The sequence below is a fragment of the Sphaerodactylus townsendi genome, linkage group LG02 (genome assembly GCF_021028975.2).
Source record: "Sphaerodactylus townsendi isolate TG3544 linkage group LG02, MPM_Stown_v2.3, whole genome shotgun sequence".
Lineage (NCBI taxonomy): Eukaryota > Metazoa > Chordata > Lepidosauria > Squamata > Sphaerodactylidae > Sphaerodactylus > Sphaerodactylus townsendi.
Window position 1 is genome coordinate 79,509,511 of NC_059426.1, and position 17,755 is coordinate 79,527,265.

General features: G+C 41.2%; 1 protein-coding gene across 1 annotated transcript in view; it reads left to right on the plus strand.

Annotated features, from left to right (window-relative positions):
- Positions 1 to 17,229, plus strand: part of MUC5AC (mucin 5AC, oligomeric mucus/gel-forming) — a 67,257-nt gene extending 50,028 nt beyond the window's left edge. The window contains exons 36-49 of the mRNA XM_048483747.1: positions 838 to 1,036; positions 1,208 to 1,386; positions 2,992 to 3,061; positions 3,559 to 3,659; positions 4,645 to 4,676; positions 7,670 to 7,847; positions 8,214 to 8,318; positions 9,557 to 9,597; positions 10,201 to 10,323; positions 10,456 to 10,551; positions 11,671 to 11,796; positions 12,174 to 12,225; positions 13,025 to 13,139; positions 15,990 to 17,229. Coding sequence (XP_048339704.1) covers positions 838 to 1,036; positions 1,208 to 1,386; positions 2,992 to 3,061; positions 3,559 to 3,659; positions 4,645 to 4,676; positions 7,670 to 7,847; positions 8,214 to 8,318; positions 9,557 to 9,597; positions 10,201 to 10,323; positions 10,456 to 10,551; positions 11,671 to 11,796; positions 12,174 to 12,225; positions 13,025 to 13,139; positions 15,990 to 16,257 — 1,685 coding nt within the window. The 3' untranslated portion in view covers positions 16,258 to 17,229. The remainder of the gene's footprint in view (positions 1 to 837; positions 1,037 to 1,207; positions 1,387 to 2,991; positions 3,062 to 3,558; positions 3,660 to 4,644; positions 4,677 to 7,669; positions 7,848 to 8,213; positions 8,319 to 9,556; positions 9,598 to 10,200; positions 10,324 to 10,455; positions 10,552 to 11,670; positions 11,797 to 12,173; positions 12,226 to 13,024; positions 13,140 to 15,989) is intronic.
- Positions 17,230 to 17,755: the final 526 nt, after the last annotated feature.

Consider the following 17,755-nt stretch of genomic DNA (forward strand, 5'->3'; position numbering starts at 1 on the left):
CCTTCACCACTGTAGAGGCCTCAGGTTGGGAAGGGAAGGGTCCACTGCCTCCCACTGGGACTCCCTTCATTCTCCTGCCCTTCTGTCTGAGTTAGCTCCAGGGAGAGAAGAATGACCCTGTGCATGTTCTCCTTATGTTTGGAGGACCTTAAATTGTTCCTCACAGTTTCTGCAAGTCCCTTCCCCATGGTAGGCCCAAAGCCAAAGTCCTGCCTACCATCCCTGGGAAAGGCTTAGGAATGGTCTGTGCTCCTTGTGGCCAACTTGTTTTGGCCTTTTCCCTGGCCTGACTTTGTTAGGTTGCTATGGAAGCATGGCTTTGGCTTCTGGCCTACCATGCCTTCAAACCATGGCACTGACAGCTCATACTTTGCCACCTGTGAAAGCCCAGCCTCACGGGTGCACCAACTACCAGCCTTGCCTCCAAAGCCATAGGTAAGCTCCATGTTTACTTCTTATTCCCGCCAAAGTGCTACAGCCTTTGCAGCAGTTGCTGGACTAGTATTGGAGCCCCCATATGGCTCTGACCACCCTAAAAATTCTTGTTTGTTTTCATTTTTGTAATTGTTGGGGGGGGGGATTCCATTTTTAGGATGCTTTTGAAGATCCTCTAAAGTTTATGGCCACTAGAATTACAGGATGTTGGTGCAAAATTTGAAAAAATGAAATAGATTACAGAACTCACATTTGCTATTAAAAAGAGGATATTTCTTCAATCAACTCTCAATTAAATTGTTAAAATTCTCTAGGTCATTGACTCCATCTCTGCATAGACCTCTGTATATTAAATCATGGATGTAATGCCTCCCATTTCTGATTCAATTTTGTTTCCTTCAGGTACATGCACAAATGACAGAACAGATGAATGCCGCTTACCCAATGGTCAGATCACTGATTGTCCTCATATGGCTCCTCATTGGAATGTTCCTGACGACAAGAAAAAGTATTGCTTCGGACCACCACCAACAGCTGCAACCACACCAACTCCACCACCAACCTGTACTCCTAGCCCTCTTTGCCAGATGATTTTGAGCAAGTAAGATGGCAAATTAACTTAATTTACTGTTTTCCTGCTTAGAGAATTTAATAAAGGGCACTGTGTACAATGTATATTTGGCTGAAAGTTTTAATCAGGGTATGGGAAAAAGAAGGTTGAACACCTGTTTGAAGCATATTTTTACATGCAACATTTCTGGTATCTCTACAGTGTCTTCTCTAAGTGCCACAATGTGATACCTCCTAAACCCTTCTACCAAGGCTGTAACTTCGATGCTTGCTATATCGGCAATACCTCTATGCAGTGTTCTGGGCTGGAGATATATGCTTCTCTTTGTGCCTCTAAAGGGATCTGTATTGACTGGAGAGCAAAGACCAACGGTGCCTGTCGTAAGTACTTTTTCTATTAGTGCTGTAGTTTCCTCACACTCACTCACTCATGCAAACACACACACATATTGCTATCAAGTTAATGCTGACTTATGGCTACCCCATAGGGTTTTCGAGGCAAGAGACATTCCAAGGTGGTTTGCCATTGCCTTTCTCTGCAGAGTCTTCCTTAGTATTCCTTGATGGTCCCACATCCAAACACTGACCAGGCCAACCCTGTTTGACTTTTGAGATTTGACAAGGCTGGCCTGGGTTATCCACATCAGGGTCACATCACACAGTACTGGAAACCTTAATTTTAAAAAGTAATTTAATATTATCAATTTCATATTAAATCAAATCTTTGAAGGTAATTTAACACCACATGGTAGGACTAGCAAGGAGAGTTTCCATCATAATCTGGTGGAAATCTTACAAAACAAATATAAGATGCTCTTAGAGCTTTCTGGAGAGCTTGTAGAGGTGTTGACCATCTTCAAGATCTGTTGGAGGATGGGAGATATGCCATGAGGCTGCGAGGGTGGTGGTGAATGTTATCCTAATTTTCGAAAAAGGGAGGAGGGATGACCCAGGAAACTACAGGCCAGTCTGTCTGACATTACTACCAGGGAAGTTACTGGAGCAGATTTTAAAGGGATCAGTCTGTGACCATATGAAGGACAACCTGGTGATCTAGGGGAGTCAACAGATTTCTCCCCAACCTCAATTTTTCTTTGAGTGATAAGTGTTTTGGATTGTGGGAATGTCATCATTGTTATTTACTTGAATTTTAGTAAAGGTGTTCACATGGTTTCCCACTGCGTTCTGGTTGGTGAACTGGATGGCAGCAGACTGGATTCTAGGAAGATTAGGTGAATAGGAAACTGGTTGGAGAACTACATACAAAGAATAGTTACCAGTGGCATTTCATGTGATTGGAGGGAAGTTTCCAGTGGGGTTCCACAGGGCTTGCTTTAAGACCCAATATTTTATAAATGGTCTGGATGAACTGAAGGAACAGCCATTCTGAAACTCGCTCTAAATGTAATATGTAAGGCCGTTTCTGCACGGGCAATTTATGGCGGCCTGGAGACGGTAAAAACACCGTCTCCAGGCCGCCATTCGCACGGGGGGCGCAGCTGCAACGCAGCCGCGCCGCCCTCGCGCCGCCCCACGAAGCCTGAAGGCGGCGTTTCCCAGAGCGCTTCCCAGCGCTCTTTTTGGGGAAACGCCGGCATGAAGCCGCTGCCGAGCGAACGGCAGCGGCTTCATGCCGCCTCCCCCACCCGGCACTCACCTTCTCCCCGGGCCTCCGGCGCGTCGCCGAGGCCTGGGGACACGCCCCCTGGCCCTGCGCGCCTGCTCCAGGTGCGCAGGGCCAGGGGGGGCGTGTCCCCAAGCCTCGGCGATGCGCCGGAGGCCCGGGGACAGGCCGGGTCGGCTGGGCGCCAGCGCTCCGCGGCGCCGGCTGCCCAGCTGCTTCAAGGACCGTCCATGCGGACGGTCCCAGCGTCTTCGGGTCGGCGCGCAATGCGCCTGCCTCGCCGTTTCCGCCGCCGTGCGGAAACGGCCTAAGAGAAAGATATCTTTAGTTTTACCTCTGCCTACTTCTCTTATTATTTACAGCATTCCCCTGTCCTAAAGAAAAAGTGTATGATCCATGTGGCCCTCTCAACCCTGCAACATGTGAGATAAAGTAAGGAAAAATATAACAGCTGTTTAATTCTGTATTTCGTCTTCTTCTTCTGATGATGATGATGTATATAACCATTGTGATGTGGTTGATCATATGATAGATTTCCACAAAGGAGGACTGGGTTCAGATTTCTTCTCAGCCACCAAACCTACCTGGTGACCTAGGGCCAGGTATCCCCATTCAATCTTATTATGCCACACAGATATTGTGACGATAAAATATGGTCACAGTGTGTATAAAAAGTGCCCAGCACTGCTTGAAAAAAGGTTGAGCTAGGAATAAGTAAGGAATAACTATCTAAAAAACATTATTAAGATGTCTACTTTACTGAAAGCTATTGGTTGGTTGGAATTGTTCTCACCTTTGTTAATTAGTAACAGATTTTGAAACAGTCCTGCTCCCTCTCGCTTTACATATTATTATAATGGAAAGAAATGAAACACATATTCATATTGCAAGTCTGTAGAACTATTCCAATGTATGTTTCTTCTCCGTAGTGCCATTCAGCATACTGGCCCAGGTGTAACTGAAGGTTGCTACTGCCCTACAGGAACCAAGCTCTTCAATACCTACAGCAATGTTTGTGTGCGGGAATGCTGTAAGTATTCTTATATAAGGAAGAATCCGCTATCACAACTCACCAGCATAGTACAGTATAAAAGATTCTGATACAGACAGCAGAAATCCTAGTGAAGTCCTAGCCACAGTTAAATCCCTTTTTTGTCATCGTTATAGCTTTTTAAAGGCAAGGGTTTTCCAGGCAAGAGACATTCAGAGATGATTTGCCATTGCCTACCTCCGCATAATGATTTGGTATTCCTTGGAGGTCGCCCATCCAAATACTTACCAGGGTAGAGTCTGAGATCACTCAGCAAGTTTCTGTGGCAGAGTAGGTACTGAAGCTGGTTATCCCAGATCCCAGTTGACACTTTAACCATTATATTACTCTGGCTCTCTACGCCCTCCTAAGCCCCTGGATTCCACGGGAATACAGCTGCTTAATATTGAATCAGACCATCTTTCAAAGTTAGTATTGCCTATTCTGACTAGCAATGGCTCTTCAGGATTATAGGTGTGCGTCTTTCTAATCCATGAACATCAATGGACTTAGATGAGAGTAATTCTGCTTAGGATGGCTCTGGCAGAGGGCTTTGCAGCAACTTATAGATTTGGTTTGCAGCAACTTATAGACATACCCTTAGAACCCAACGGGGAACTGATTTCCCCAGCCAGCACCAGCAGTTAGGCAGGCAGCCCCATCCATGCACCAGCCATGGCTGTGTTTGGCTGCTACCCCTGAAAAGGCTTCCCAGCGGCATGGGGAAGACAAAAACCCTCCCTGCTCTGGAGGCTTTGTAGAAAAACTCCTGTTATTATGAAAGCATGAGGCCTTTAAAATAATTTCCATGGATACAGATCTTCCTTGTGTGGTATAGTTTCTAATATTTCCAGTTTCTGTTTATATACTGAGAAAACAATATGTCAGATTTCGCACTGCTTCCATAGGCCCGCTCTATAAGTTAGTCGTATTAGCACAACCATTCTTTAATGACATTAAATTTGCATCCTTTTATTTCTTTCAGCTTGTGTGGGACCAGATGGGATGCCCAGAGCAGTAAGTATCAATATGATTATACTTAAGATATGTAAATGAGTAAGCTCAAACCATGTTTGGAGCATCATTAAAATGAAGTTTTTTCAAGTATTTTGCGGTACGAAATGGATTTTTAATTGTCATTTGCCATTCTGAAATAATAAATTTACAGATGATTAGATTTTAAAGCAAAAAGGCCAGAAGATACAATCTATCTTCACAAATAATTGTGTGGCAAAAAATTTTTTAAAGTGTGTCAAAAACAACTTGAGGAATGCATTCGCCTTTGTCATCTTATATTTTATCCGATCTGTGCATATCTAAACTTGCAGATCGGGGCCACACTGATTGTAAACAGATAGTTCTACAAACTTTTGAAACCCCAGATTTGCAGGAAAATGTTAAAATTAAAAAAAATGGGGGTTTAGATCTCAAGTAACAGCAACAACGTTGTCTGTGCATGCAAACTTACCTCCTGTGTTCTGCAGGAATCTGGGAGCTGGGCTGGGCCCGACCATGTCGTTGTTGTTTGAGGAGCCATTGCTGTCCCAACTGTAGTGGTGGTGGAGTCCAATAGACCAGTCTAGTTCCAGCCATTGTAACAGCAGTAGTAGCAGGGAGCCACTTCGGGCCTGGCGGTGGTGATGGTGTCCAGGGAGCTGTTCTGCTCCTGTCTGCAGTGATCGCGGTCTGAATCAGCTCTGAATCAGCCCTGGATACCACCTCTCCCAGCCCTAGAGGCATCTACAGGTCTGAAGCAGCAACTGGCTCAGTGACAGGGTGGTGGCAGGGTTCAGCATTCTTTGCGGGCCTGCCCTTGGCCCTGATCTGGAAACTAAAACCTGTTCAGCATGCAGCTGCTAGGCTACTAGCTGGTGTGCCTAGCAGGAACCATATCACATTAGTCCTATACCATCGCCACTGGCTGCCTATCGAGTTCCAGATCATGTTCAAGGTTCTGGTGCTGACCTTTAAGGCTGTTAGCGGTCTTGGACCCACATACCTTAGGGACCACCTTTCCTCATATTGCCCAATTAGGTCTCTCTGCTCCTCAGAGGAGAACCTTCTGGAAATCCCTGGCCAAAAACCTATCTGGCTGGTCTCGTTTAGGGCCAGGACGTATTCTGTCCTGGCCCCTACCCTGTGGAATATGCTCCTGAATGAGATCAGAGCCCTGCAGGACTTGAGTAGTTTCCACAGGGCCTGTAAGACGGAGCTATTCCACCGGGCTTTTCCAAGAGGCCTACCAGGCTGATATTCATCTTTACTGACTTCCCAAGGGATATCTGGGTTAAGCTGCCACCTTGCTTGTTTTATCGGTGGTTATATTGTAGCTGTGTTTTTATTGATATTTTAATTGCGTTTTCATGTTGTATAGTCACCCTGAGCCCTTCAGGGATGGGCAGGGTAAAGATCCAATAAATAAATAAATAATAAAGTGAGGGGTAATGGGACTTTCCTCCTTGAGTCTCATGGGCTCCTGAGTGTTTCTTAATATTTATCATATTAATAGAATAGCTCAGCTACAGCTACCATGCTTCATATTCCCAATTATCATTCCCAACTATCGCTGTCATACTGTTTTCAAAATTGTAGCCTTATCATGGAAAGATAACTTCTTGGTTGACAAAAGTACTTTTAAAACTCATAGAACAACTTCCCTGCAATCCAGTCCTGGGACTGATCAGTAAATAAGCACTTAATTTAGTGAGTGAAGGACAAATTCCAACCTGATGTGTTTTGCTACTAGCAATCTAGCACAGCCTGCACTGATGCAATTGTGATGGTTGCTGCCACTGTGCCCCAGTCACTGTTAGCAGCAGAGCCACTGTCATATGCAGAAGAGATAAAGTGATGTTGACATGACATGAGTAAGATGGCAAAAGACACTTGCTGCTGTCTCATATAATCTAAAGCAGGGGTCCCCAAACTTTTTAAACAGGGGGCCAGTACACTGTCCCTCAGACTGTTGGAGGGCCGGACTAAAAAAAACTATGAACAAATTCCTATGCACAAATGATTGTAAAATGTTTGATTTCACCTTTCAGCCTTTCTGTCATGGTCTATTTTTAGAACAGTGACCAAAGTATGTCAAGTACAGGGTGGGCTCCAAATATTGTTGGGGAGGCTGTGGAATACCTTCCCCTGTAAAAAAAAAAAGCAGAACTTTCCCAATGAAACATTCCATCTAACCCAGGATCAGGTATCTTCCTGGGTTCTTTCCTCCCTAGCAGCCAGCGAGCGATTCGCCAGCCTGGCTGATGCCAATGGGAGTGAGGCGGAACAGAAAGCCTGAGAGAAACACATGGAGTAGCTGAGAGGGAAGGGCGGAGCAGGCATTGCCACATGTAAGGTTTCCAACTCTGAGTCAGAAAATTCATGGAGATTTGGGGGTGCCATCATGTAATGCAATCAACAGCCGTTGGGGCCGGTTCCTCCTCTCCCTCGAGCCCCCACTGCACATGAATGGAGCCATCGCTGCCATGCCTGGCGGGCCGGATAAATGCCTTCAGGGGGCCACATTTGGCCCCCGGGCCGTAGTTTGGGGACCCCTGATCTAAAGGTAGAGCCATTTATTCTGACTTAAATCTGTATTGCAGGTAATCAGTTTGAATTCTACTACAACTAACACACAACAGTACAAGGTTACCCTATGGTAATGATAAGTGTGTTTCACTTGGCATGTCATCTAAAATTGGTTCAAAAAGCATATTCAAAAATCACATTTTGAATAACTTTTATTTGCAAGAGTGGGCATAGTCAAGACTTATCTGCAGCATGTGCAAGTTTTATCTTGAAAGGAAAGATCAGGACACATAGATGACCTCATCTTCCAAAGCAGGTCATTTCTGCCATGCAGATAAGTGTACAAGCTTTTCCCATGTCTGGAGATCATGCTTCTGAACAGGTCGGGGAGAGGGAGGGAATTCATGAGCTCCCTGTTTTGAACATAACCAAAGATACACAAAAAGAAGTGCAAACTAATCACATTTTTTCACTTTTTCTTTTCACAGCCTGGATCAGTTTGGATTGGCAACTGCCAGGAGTGTACTTGTGAGAAATATTCTTTGACGGTACAGTGTAAGCCAAAAACCTGTGTAACACCAGCCCCAGAGCCCTGCGTTGACGAAGGATATGTGCCTGTCACAGTAACAACACCAGAAGATCCATGCTGCCCTCATAAACAATGCAGTAAGTACAGTCTCAGCCTTGACATGCTTGAAGCAAAAAATGCATGGTCAACAGTTTTCAACAGCACTTTTCAAAATAGGAACATTTTTCACTTGAAGAAATGCTAGAAAATTATATCACAGCAAATGCTCCCATGTTGTAATATAATTAGAATAATGGTTAATCTGTCCATACTACAGTAGTGCTGTTTGTTGTGGCTGTAGCGGAAACATGTTCCATTCTCTTAAAATACCAATCTCAAACAAGTGTTCCATTGGATATACATTAATGCTTGCAAAATCCCTTCAGATTCTTTTAATGTGGGAATGTTCTGAATTGAACTTTATTCATTCATTTTTCCTCTCTTTTTTACCTTGCATTACACAGTATGCAACACTACTTACTGCCCCAAATCCATTGACGAATGTCCACTAGGATATGAATTAAAACAAGAAAAACTGCCAGGAGACTGCTGCACTAATGCCACTTGTGGTAAGTATGGAATTATAAGTAAAAAGCTCTGGAATTTCACAGAATGGCGTCAGTCTTTTGACATATTCACACTAGTTCTATCACACACACACACACACACACACACACACACACACAGAGCAGTCCTCTTGAGTGGTTCAACTGGATGAGAACCTCCTTGGCCTTTTGCTCGGCATGACAGATAGGGTTGCAAGTGCTGGGTTGGGAAATACCTGGAGATTTGGGAGGTGGAGCCTGAAGAGGGCAGAGTTTGGGCAGTGGGGGGACTTTAATGGGGTATAATGCCACAGAGTCCACTTTCTGGAGTGGCTTCTTTCTCCAGGTAGTCTGATCTCTGTTGTCTCGGGATCAGTTGTAATAGCATGAGATCTCCATCTACCACTGGCAACCCTAATAACTTAACATTTGGCTTCTTTACAAGTAGATCTACCCTTGAAGAACTTCTCAGTTTTCATAGGTAGTTCCTGTGTACAACAGTTTCCCATAAATAGTTCTCCTTGTGAGGAAGTCACCCACGATCCCCTAGAGGTGGCTCCAAGTCTACATTTTCCTTTTAATAACTATTTGGGAGCAATCTTAAACAGCTCTATTTGGGAGTAAGTTGAATGTTATCCAGTGGAGCTTATTCTTAGGAAAATATCTTTAGGGCTGTTGCTTCAATCTCTTCAACTGTATGATAGTCAATTTGCACTCAACCATCACAAGCTCTATGCCATCTCTTATGTTAGCATGCTTGTCGTTCACCGTTTTGGATGCAGTAGTAAGATATAAGCCAATATTTTAATTAAACTTATCTCCTTCCCTGAAAATCTCCATAGTGTGAGATTTCCTAAAAGGTTCAGTTGTTTTGAAACTCAAGAAATGCCCTAGATGCTTGTAGATATGGTCCTAGTAGGGTCATTAGCTATATAGATTCCTCACAGTATTTCAGCTAGATTCAAGACCAGTAGCCCCTTAGAGAACAAGAGTTTCAGGGTATAAGCTTTGATTCTCAAAAGCTTATAACCCAAATCTGTTGTTGGTCTCAAAGTGCTACTGAGTTTTATTCTAGATGTTCTACTGCAGACCTAGATGGCTACTCTCTGAAACTAACAGTAATCATTACCGAATGCATAGTTTTTTTAAAAGTTAATGATTAGTTAATGTATTAATACTTCATCACTGCATACCATGTTATTCTATTCTGATGATATAAGAGAATTTAAAAATTGTATAATAACACACCTTTTACCTTACAGTGTTATTGCCAGGATGCGTTGTCAGTAATGTATTCTATCAAGTGAGTACCCTTCATAATGTAATTGCATAATGAATAACAAAAGACCTGATCAACAGATCAATGTATTGGCTGATTTAAACACAGATTTAAAATAAAATTTAAAAAATTATGTTGTCATTTAGCTTCTAAATAAGAATTTGGGAGAGAAAATATTTGACTGAAGTTGTTTGTCTCATCCTCATCCCTGCCACAAATTATGCTAGTCTTACAGTGCCACCCTAAGCAGAGATGCAGCTTTCTAAATCTGTTGACATCAGGGGCTTAGAAAGGTATGATTCTGATTAGGGTCGTATAATAATTTCATCTGTTCAGGTTGCCTCTGAAATTCATCAGATGTTCTGCTTGAAGAGAAAGATCCAAATTTGGACTTTATAACATTCCATAAAATTCCTTAGATGTTTTAAATGAGAAGGATACCTAAACCCGATGTTGTATGTTACTTCAGGCCAAATTTTGGTTGGAATTCTGATTTTAATTTCAGATGTATTGACACTAAAGTCCATTTGTGATTTAAATAAATAGTTTCACCTACAGATCATATGAGAGTCTTTTCTGAGTTGTGAGAAGTGATTAGAAAAAATTATCACTGTTTTTCTTCTTCAGCCTGGAGCAGTTGTCCCAAGGGGTCCCTGTGAATTATGCAAATGTACTCTTGAACAAGATATGCTTGGCCAATTATACACAGTGGAATGTGTATCACGATCATGCAACACAAACTGTCCAGAAGTGAGTTCATGTTGATTTTTAATGGCCTCTACTTTTTATTTAGACAGCTGTCCACCTACCTATATATTATCTCAAAAAAGTAAAGAACTTCCTTGATTTTATGCATTTCCATTTATATTCTTCCCAACACAGGGCTATGCTTACAAGGAAAAAGCTGGACAATGCTGTGGTGAATGCACCCCAACAGCTTGTATTCTGAAAGAAGAATCCACCAATGTCATTGTCCAGGTAGCCAACGTTTTGTGTACCATCACCCCTCATGCTTCCTTTATTCGTGCTTTGTCTTATAGTTGGATTGTCTTATAGTTAGATTGGAAGTTTACTGGAACAGACACTGTTTGTGAAAAAAATAACTAAAAATAATGTCTGAGCATCAATGCGCACATCCATCCCTTGCTATCCTTGTCTTTCACTCTCCTTTCAGCACTGTCCTTATTGTTGATTTAAGATTTCAAGCTCCTAGGGACAAAGAACTATTTTTACTTGAAACTCTCAAGTACTCAACACACTCAACACACTCATGGTGCTTAAGAACATACATAACTGCCATATATTTGGTCTGTCTATCTTAGTTTTGACTGGCAACAGCTGTCCAGTCTCAGGCAAAGATCTTTCTCAGATCAGCTAGTTTGGGTTCTTTTATTTTAGATGCCAGGGACCGATCCCAAGACTTTCTGTGTGTCAAGTGTTCCACTAACCTAATATCCATCCCATTCCAGATATGAAGGTTAAAAATGCAGATGCCATCTGTTTTCAGGTTCTGCCTTCCGACGTACTAATATGGAACCAACTTCTGTTACCCAGGGGTGTGATTTAGGGACAAGCTCTTTTAAGATATTGTTGAGAATTAGTTTGGTTCCCCATTTGAAGAAAGACAAGCTAGAAATGTCTTAAATAAAATATATAAAATTATATCTCAATTTGTATTAATTTAAAGGAAACAGAAGAATTTCACTTTTAACAGGGCATTAATTAGCTTTGTTCTTCAGCTGTATAATATGAACACTGATTAATACTGATAACAAGAGCAAAGGATCGCCAGTAATTATAATTTGGACGTATTGTTGTAATTTGGACATACTGAGTGAGAAAAGTAAGTACATAATAGCAGTCAGAAATGTAGGCAAAAACATTTCCCTTCTTTTAATAATGAAAACAATACAAAAAAGAGAAAAATTATTGCAACTTCTGCAAATAATTTCTACAAAGTTTTCTATACGTCCTGTAAGAAATCTGAACCACTTTTTTTGCCATCACTATACCATGTTGGTGATACAATCAAAAGTCATATAAAGAACTGAAAATGGGGTGTTGCTTTCTATTGATATTAAAATTGTACGTTTTCAGCCTGGGAAGAGCTGGTACCGTCCTGGAAACAACTGTACCTCCTATGAATGTGAGGTCATTGATGGCAAGTTTGTTCTTGTCACTGTCAAGAGAACCTGTCCTGCGTTACGTCCTGGCTGCCTACCTGTAAGTTTGACTGAATAAATTCTATAGCTTGATATAGTTATTTAATTATTATTATGGCACAAGGGTCATAGAAGGCATACTATGTAAAATACAGCATTCTTTGGGTCCAAGTGCCAACTACTATTTATCTTCCTCTGCCTAATAGTCCTCACTTTCCTTTTTAAAATCTCCAGTACATACAATGCTATAATGGCTCTCAGTGGCATTATGATAGGCTTTTTAACCACTATCAGCAAAATGGTGCTAAACTTGGTCATCCCTGACTAGAAATGATATCTATCTAAGTGTGAATCTCTCACCTGAATAAAGAAAATGCAGGAACGTGATTGGTTTGGTGACTGTAAATCAATTCATAAATAATTTTTTAACTCTTTTAGGAGAATGTGAAATTGTCTGACGATGGCTGTTGCCACGAATGTGTTCCCAAGGGTAAGTTATGTCAACTGTATTAATACAAAATAAAATATTATAATGCACTAAACTTCCCTAGTTATGCTTGAATGGAACCAATATGTTATTTTTTAGTCACCAGATATATTTGTACAGGCATTTGATGGGTGAACTGCTTTGCATTTACTGGCATTTTTCTGGCTCTCTTTCATTTGCTGTCATCAACTTCGTAGTGTTTATGTGTTACTTAGATTTTTGTTACAATTATAAAGTATTGTTTTAGTAATAATTACTAATGGTAGAATACAAAAAATAAAATAAATAAATTAGCGATATTAGATTGTGTTCACCACTTTGGAGAATGTTAGCTAACAAAATATCTGAGCAGGAAAGAGGCACTGTGCTATTGTGCTGCTTAAGGTGCATGCCCTAAACCAAATATTGTGAAAAGAGTTCTCAGTATACATATAAGTAGGTCTGCCTCCTATCTTCATGTGTTCCTCAATGGTGTAGCACCAAGGGGACTGGGGCATGACGCACCGGGCATGCGCTGGTGCAGGGGCATGGTGCGGGCGCAAGGCGCACGCATGCCCTTGGCGCAGTTCCCCCTCGCTCCATGCCCTTAGTTCCTAAATATGCTGTCATATGTAGAAGATGTATCATTACACTCAGGAAGTATCTGAACTTTACATTGATGAAAGCAGAAATGAACTTGCTGTTTCTCTTTGTTATGTGAAGGTTACCTAGATATGATTTCAAAAGATGGACTAACCAACCCCTACTTCCCTTGTCTCATGTGACTACATAATCATGATGTTGTGGTTTTTTACCCTCTCAGAACAACGAAGCTGCATGCCCCACACTGCTCCAAAAGTAATTAGGCACAATGGCTGTGAAGCTTCTTCACCTATTCAGTTAACATACTGTGAAGGCAACTGTGGTACTTCTTCAAAGTAAGCAGAGTGGAAATGATTCCTCACTGTCCTCATGAACTATCTCTTATGCTGTCCTAAGTACTGTTTGTTTTTGTTGTTGACATACAACAAATAGTTCAGGAACTACCTTGAATTTAATGTAAAATGGAAGTTGGAAAAGTGAAATAGTTCATTGTAGACGCCTGTGATATACCGATTTGATAAATAATTTTGTAGGTAGTGTTCAAATCAAGCAGTTCAGTGGAACTTTAGATACTGACAAAAATTACTCTATCATAAGGTTTCATGAATAAGAACTTGCTTAATCAGTTACATACATTTCTTTATAATATTTATAATCTGCCTTTCTCACTCAGACTCAAAGCTACAAACAGCAGAAAGGGGGGGCACGTTACAAAATGCATAGAACAAGATCCAAACAAAATAAGATCCAATCCAATTAACTCAGTGTGGTTGAAGAACACTCCCAGATGTAGATTAGCAAAGTAGGATTGACATAAAATCTAATCTAGGAATGTTCAGGATGGCACATGAAAAGCAGATCCAATTAGAAAGCTAAAGAAGTATAGACAAACTAACTAATATCAGCAAGGGATGGACTTTGCAAGTATTAACACCTATAGAGACTAAGAAAAGCCAATCTTTCTTAAAAGGGGATGGAATAAATGACTAAGAAATCTAAGAATAAATGACTAAGAATAAATGACTAAGAAATAAATGACTAAGAAACCAGAGACTGTTGAGAAAACTCAGCAATGAAGGAATAAGAGGGGAAGTCCTCCTATGGATTAAAAACTGGTTGAGAAACAGGAAACAAAGAGTGGGTGTAAATGGGAAGTTCTCACAATGGAGAGATGTCGGGAGTGGTGTCCCCCAAGGATCCGTTTTGGGACCAGTGCTCTTTAACCTATTCATAAATGACCTGGAAGTAGGGGTGGGTAGCGTGGTGGCCAAGTTTGCAGATGATACCAAATTATGTAGGGTGGTGAGAACCACAAAGGATTGCGAAGAGCTCCAAGCGGACCTTGATAAATTAGGTGAGTGGGCTCAGAAATGGCAAATGCAGTTCAATGTAGCAAAATGTAAAGTGATGCACACAGGGGCAAAAAATCCAAACTTCACATACAAGCTACAGGGGTCAGTGCTATCAGTCACAGACCAGGAAAGGGATTTAGGCGTCTTAGTTGATAGTTCCATGGGAATGTCAACTCAATGCATGGCAGCTGTGAAAAAGGCAAACTCTATGCTGGGGATCATTAGGAAAGGAATTGATAATAAAACTGCAAAGATTGTCATGCCCTTATATAAAGCTGTGGTGCGACCGCACTTGGAGTACTGTGTCCAGTTCTGAGTGGCAGCATCTCAAAAAGGATATTGAGGAGATAGAAAAAGTGCAGAGAAGGGCAACAAGGATGATTGAGGGACTGGAGCACCTTCCCTATGAGGAGAGGCTGCAGCATTTGGGACTCTTTAGTTTGGAGAGGAGGCGGCTAAGGGGGGATATGATTGAAGTCTATAAAATTATGCATGGGGTAGAAAATGTTGACAGAGAGAAATTGTTCTCTCTTTCTCACAATACTAGAACCAGGGGGCATTCATTGAAAATGCTGGGGGGAAGAATTAGGACTAATAAAAGGAAACACTTCTTCACGCAACGTGTGATTGGTGTTTGGAATATGCTGCCACAGGCGGTGGTGATGGCCACTAACCTGGATAGCTTTAAAAGGGGCTTGGACAGATTTATGGAGGAGAAGTCGATTTATGGCTACCAATCTTGATCCTCTTTGATCTGAGATTGCAAATGCCTTAACAGACCAGGTGATCGGGAGCAACAGCCGCAGAAGGCCATTGCGTTCACATCCTACATGTGAGCTCCCAAAGGCACCTGGTGGGCCACTGCGAGTAGCAGAGAGCTGGACTAGATGGACTTTGGTCTGATCCAGCTGGCTTGTTCTTATGTTCTTATGTTCTTATGTTCTCTTCGCAGCTCTATTATATGCTATTTTCAGAAAATTAATGAAAAATTTAAAATCCTTCCCAAGTAATAGTTCTTTATTCAAGGTCAGGCTCTAGCACTTTTATGCTCATGGAATATGGATTTACAAAGTACTTCAAAGAGCATTCTAGTTTGGCTTTGAGTTCTAAACTAACATTGCCTACAGTATCTAAATAATTTTTGTCTGTCAAACCTATTGTTGAGTCCCATTAATAACCTTCATCTCCTTTTATGCAATTAAAGCCAATAAAACAGAATCCCAGATGTTCATATTCAGGCATGACAGGTGTCACTCCACTAGTATATATGATTTTGCCAGCCAAGGAGAACAAAAGATGTTATGTGAGCCACAGAATCCCCCCCCCTCCCACTTGAAATAGTTTGGTGATTTCTCAACATGCCAACAGCTGTTGACTATAGATGTCAAACACACCTTCAAAGCAGTAAAGGTTAGAAACTTCCTATAAAATACAATGGTGCTGAGTAGGGATGCTAGCTTCCAGGTAGGACCTGGGGATCCCATGGAATTACAGTTCATCTCCAGACTGTAGAGATCAGTTACTCTGGAGAAAATAGATGCTTTGCAGACTACATGGCATTATACCCCACTGAAGTCACTGTTCTCCCAAGACTCCATCCCCCAAATCTCCAGGTGTGTCTCAGTCTGGCAACCCTAACACTGAGAATCTCAGAATCTCAGCATCAGTAAATTCTGCTCCACCTAAGTGTTCATCTGGAATTGTAACGTACATACACAGCCCTGACTGCTGTATAGAAGCAAACAGACATTTAATGATATCTAACAGTGATGTGGCTTGATCCTGCAGCAGTAATGCTAAACCTTTCTTTGTCCTCTATTTGTAATTATTCAGATATTCCCCAGAGACAAATGTCATGGAACATACATGCAAATGCTGTCAAGAAGTTAAGACCAGCAAGCAGCACGTAGCCCTGAAATGCCCTGATGGCTCCATTGTGGATTATTCTTACATCCAAGTGGAGGAGTGCGATTGTCTGAGCAGCCAATGTGCTCCCCAGCCTATCCCCACAGAATCACAGCAGCAACAACAGGAAGAGCAGCAGCAGCAGCAGCAACAACAGGAAGAACAGCAGCAGCAACAAGGACAGATCCAGAAATAAATGAAACTGACCAAGAAAAAGAATTAACAGAAGATCCATGTTCATTTTCCTTGTGGCTTTAAACAGAAAAGAATCCAAAGAAGCATCTTGAACATACTGATTTCCCGCCCCCCCTAATTATTACAAATCTGTTTCAGCAGGCAGCATGTGTGTAAAATGTCTTTTCTTTTGTGGCAAACAACATTAAGAAATTCTTGGGCTACCAGCTTTCAGTGAGACTGACCTATATATTTATAGATAACTTTGAGCGAAATTAGGGTGGTGGATGGGGAGATAGGATGCGGGCTTCATTTTTCTCTGGAATAAACATGAGCACAAGAGTTTTTGATTGCTAATTGATATGAGTCCACTCATTATTTAGGAGCAGAAGATCTTGTAGTACAGTATCAATTCTACTCCAAATTCATTTGGCAACGATGTCTATTCCAGTCCAACACCATTACAAAATGTAATCCTCACTTTTCCTAATTTGTTCTCCCTATCCTTTATTTTCTTTTTAAGTCCCTTCCACGGGCTTCAGTCTTTCAAAACTCGGGGGGGGGGGGGGCTATAATGCTAGGAGATTCTGTCTACATTTTTCTTTTGCAATGTGCTGCTGCTGAAGAAGGATCTGTTTACATGTCATCATCAGTGTAATTATTAAGATTTGGACTTCTGGGGGGGAGGTTGAATTGTTTACAAAATTAATATAGATATATACATTTGCCAAAGGGTCAAACATTTGTAAACCAAAGTAATAAGTAACACTAATATAATTCTTTTCTAGAAAGATGAATTATTTTTGAAAGTTGTACCATTACTATTTATTTGTTCTGGAAAAATAGTTTTCTTGGGTTATTTTCTTTTGAATTAATGACTGTATTTGTAGCATTAGCTGATGACTGATTGAGGGTTATCTTTATCTTTCTGTTTTTATTTGATTCTTCAGAAGAAAAGTTACAATAATTAATAAAAGTTTAGCATTTTGCAATAGTTGTGCTTGTTGATTTGTTCTTGATCTACTTTTTGCGTCTCTTAAAAACCTTAATGGAGTCTGAGCAGTCTTTGCTATGTCAAAATGTTATATCCTCACTCTCTGTTGACTTTCTGGTTACAGAATATCAAAATTGATAATAGTGCTGGAGAAGTAGTTATATTGGTCTGTTGCAGCAAAAATAAACATGAAACTTGTAGCATTTTAAAGGTGACCAAGTTTTTATTCTAGTATTAACTTTTGTGGTCTAGATAGAGCCTACTTTGTCCACAAAATTGTTATCCTCAGGCAAAAGTTATGATTTCTGCTTAGGGTATCATTAGAGGAATCTTCATTTTGAAATCATAATTCTGATTATTGGGCCATGCAGAGAGTCACCCAAAACATCAGGGACATTTTTCTATTATGCATTTACTTTATTAATTCATTCATCTTTTTAAGGTAGCCTGCTAAGGGAGGGGTCCCCAATATGGTGCCTGTGGGTTCCATGGTGACCGTTGACACCTTTTCTGGTACCTACCAAGT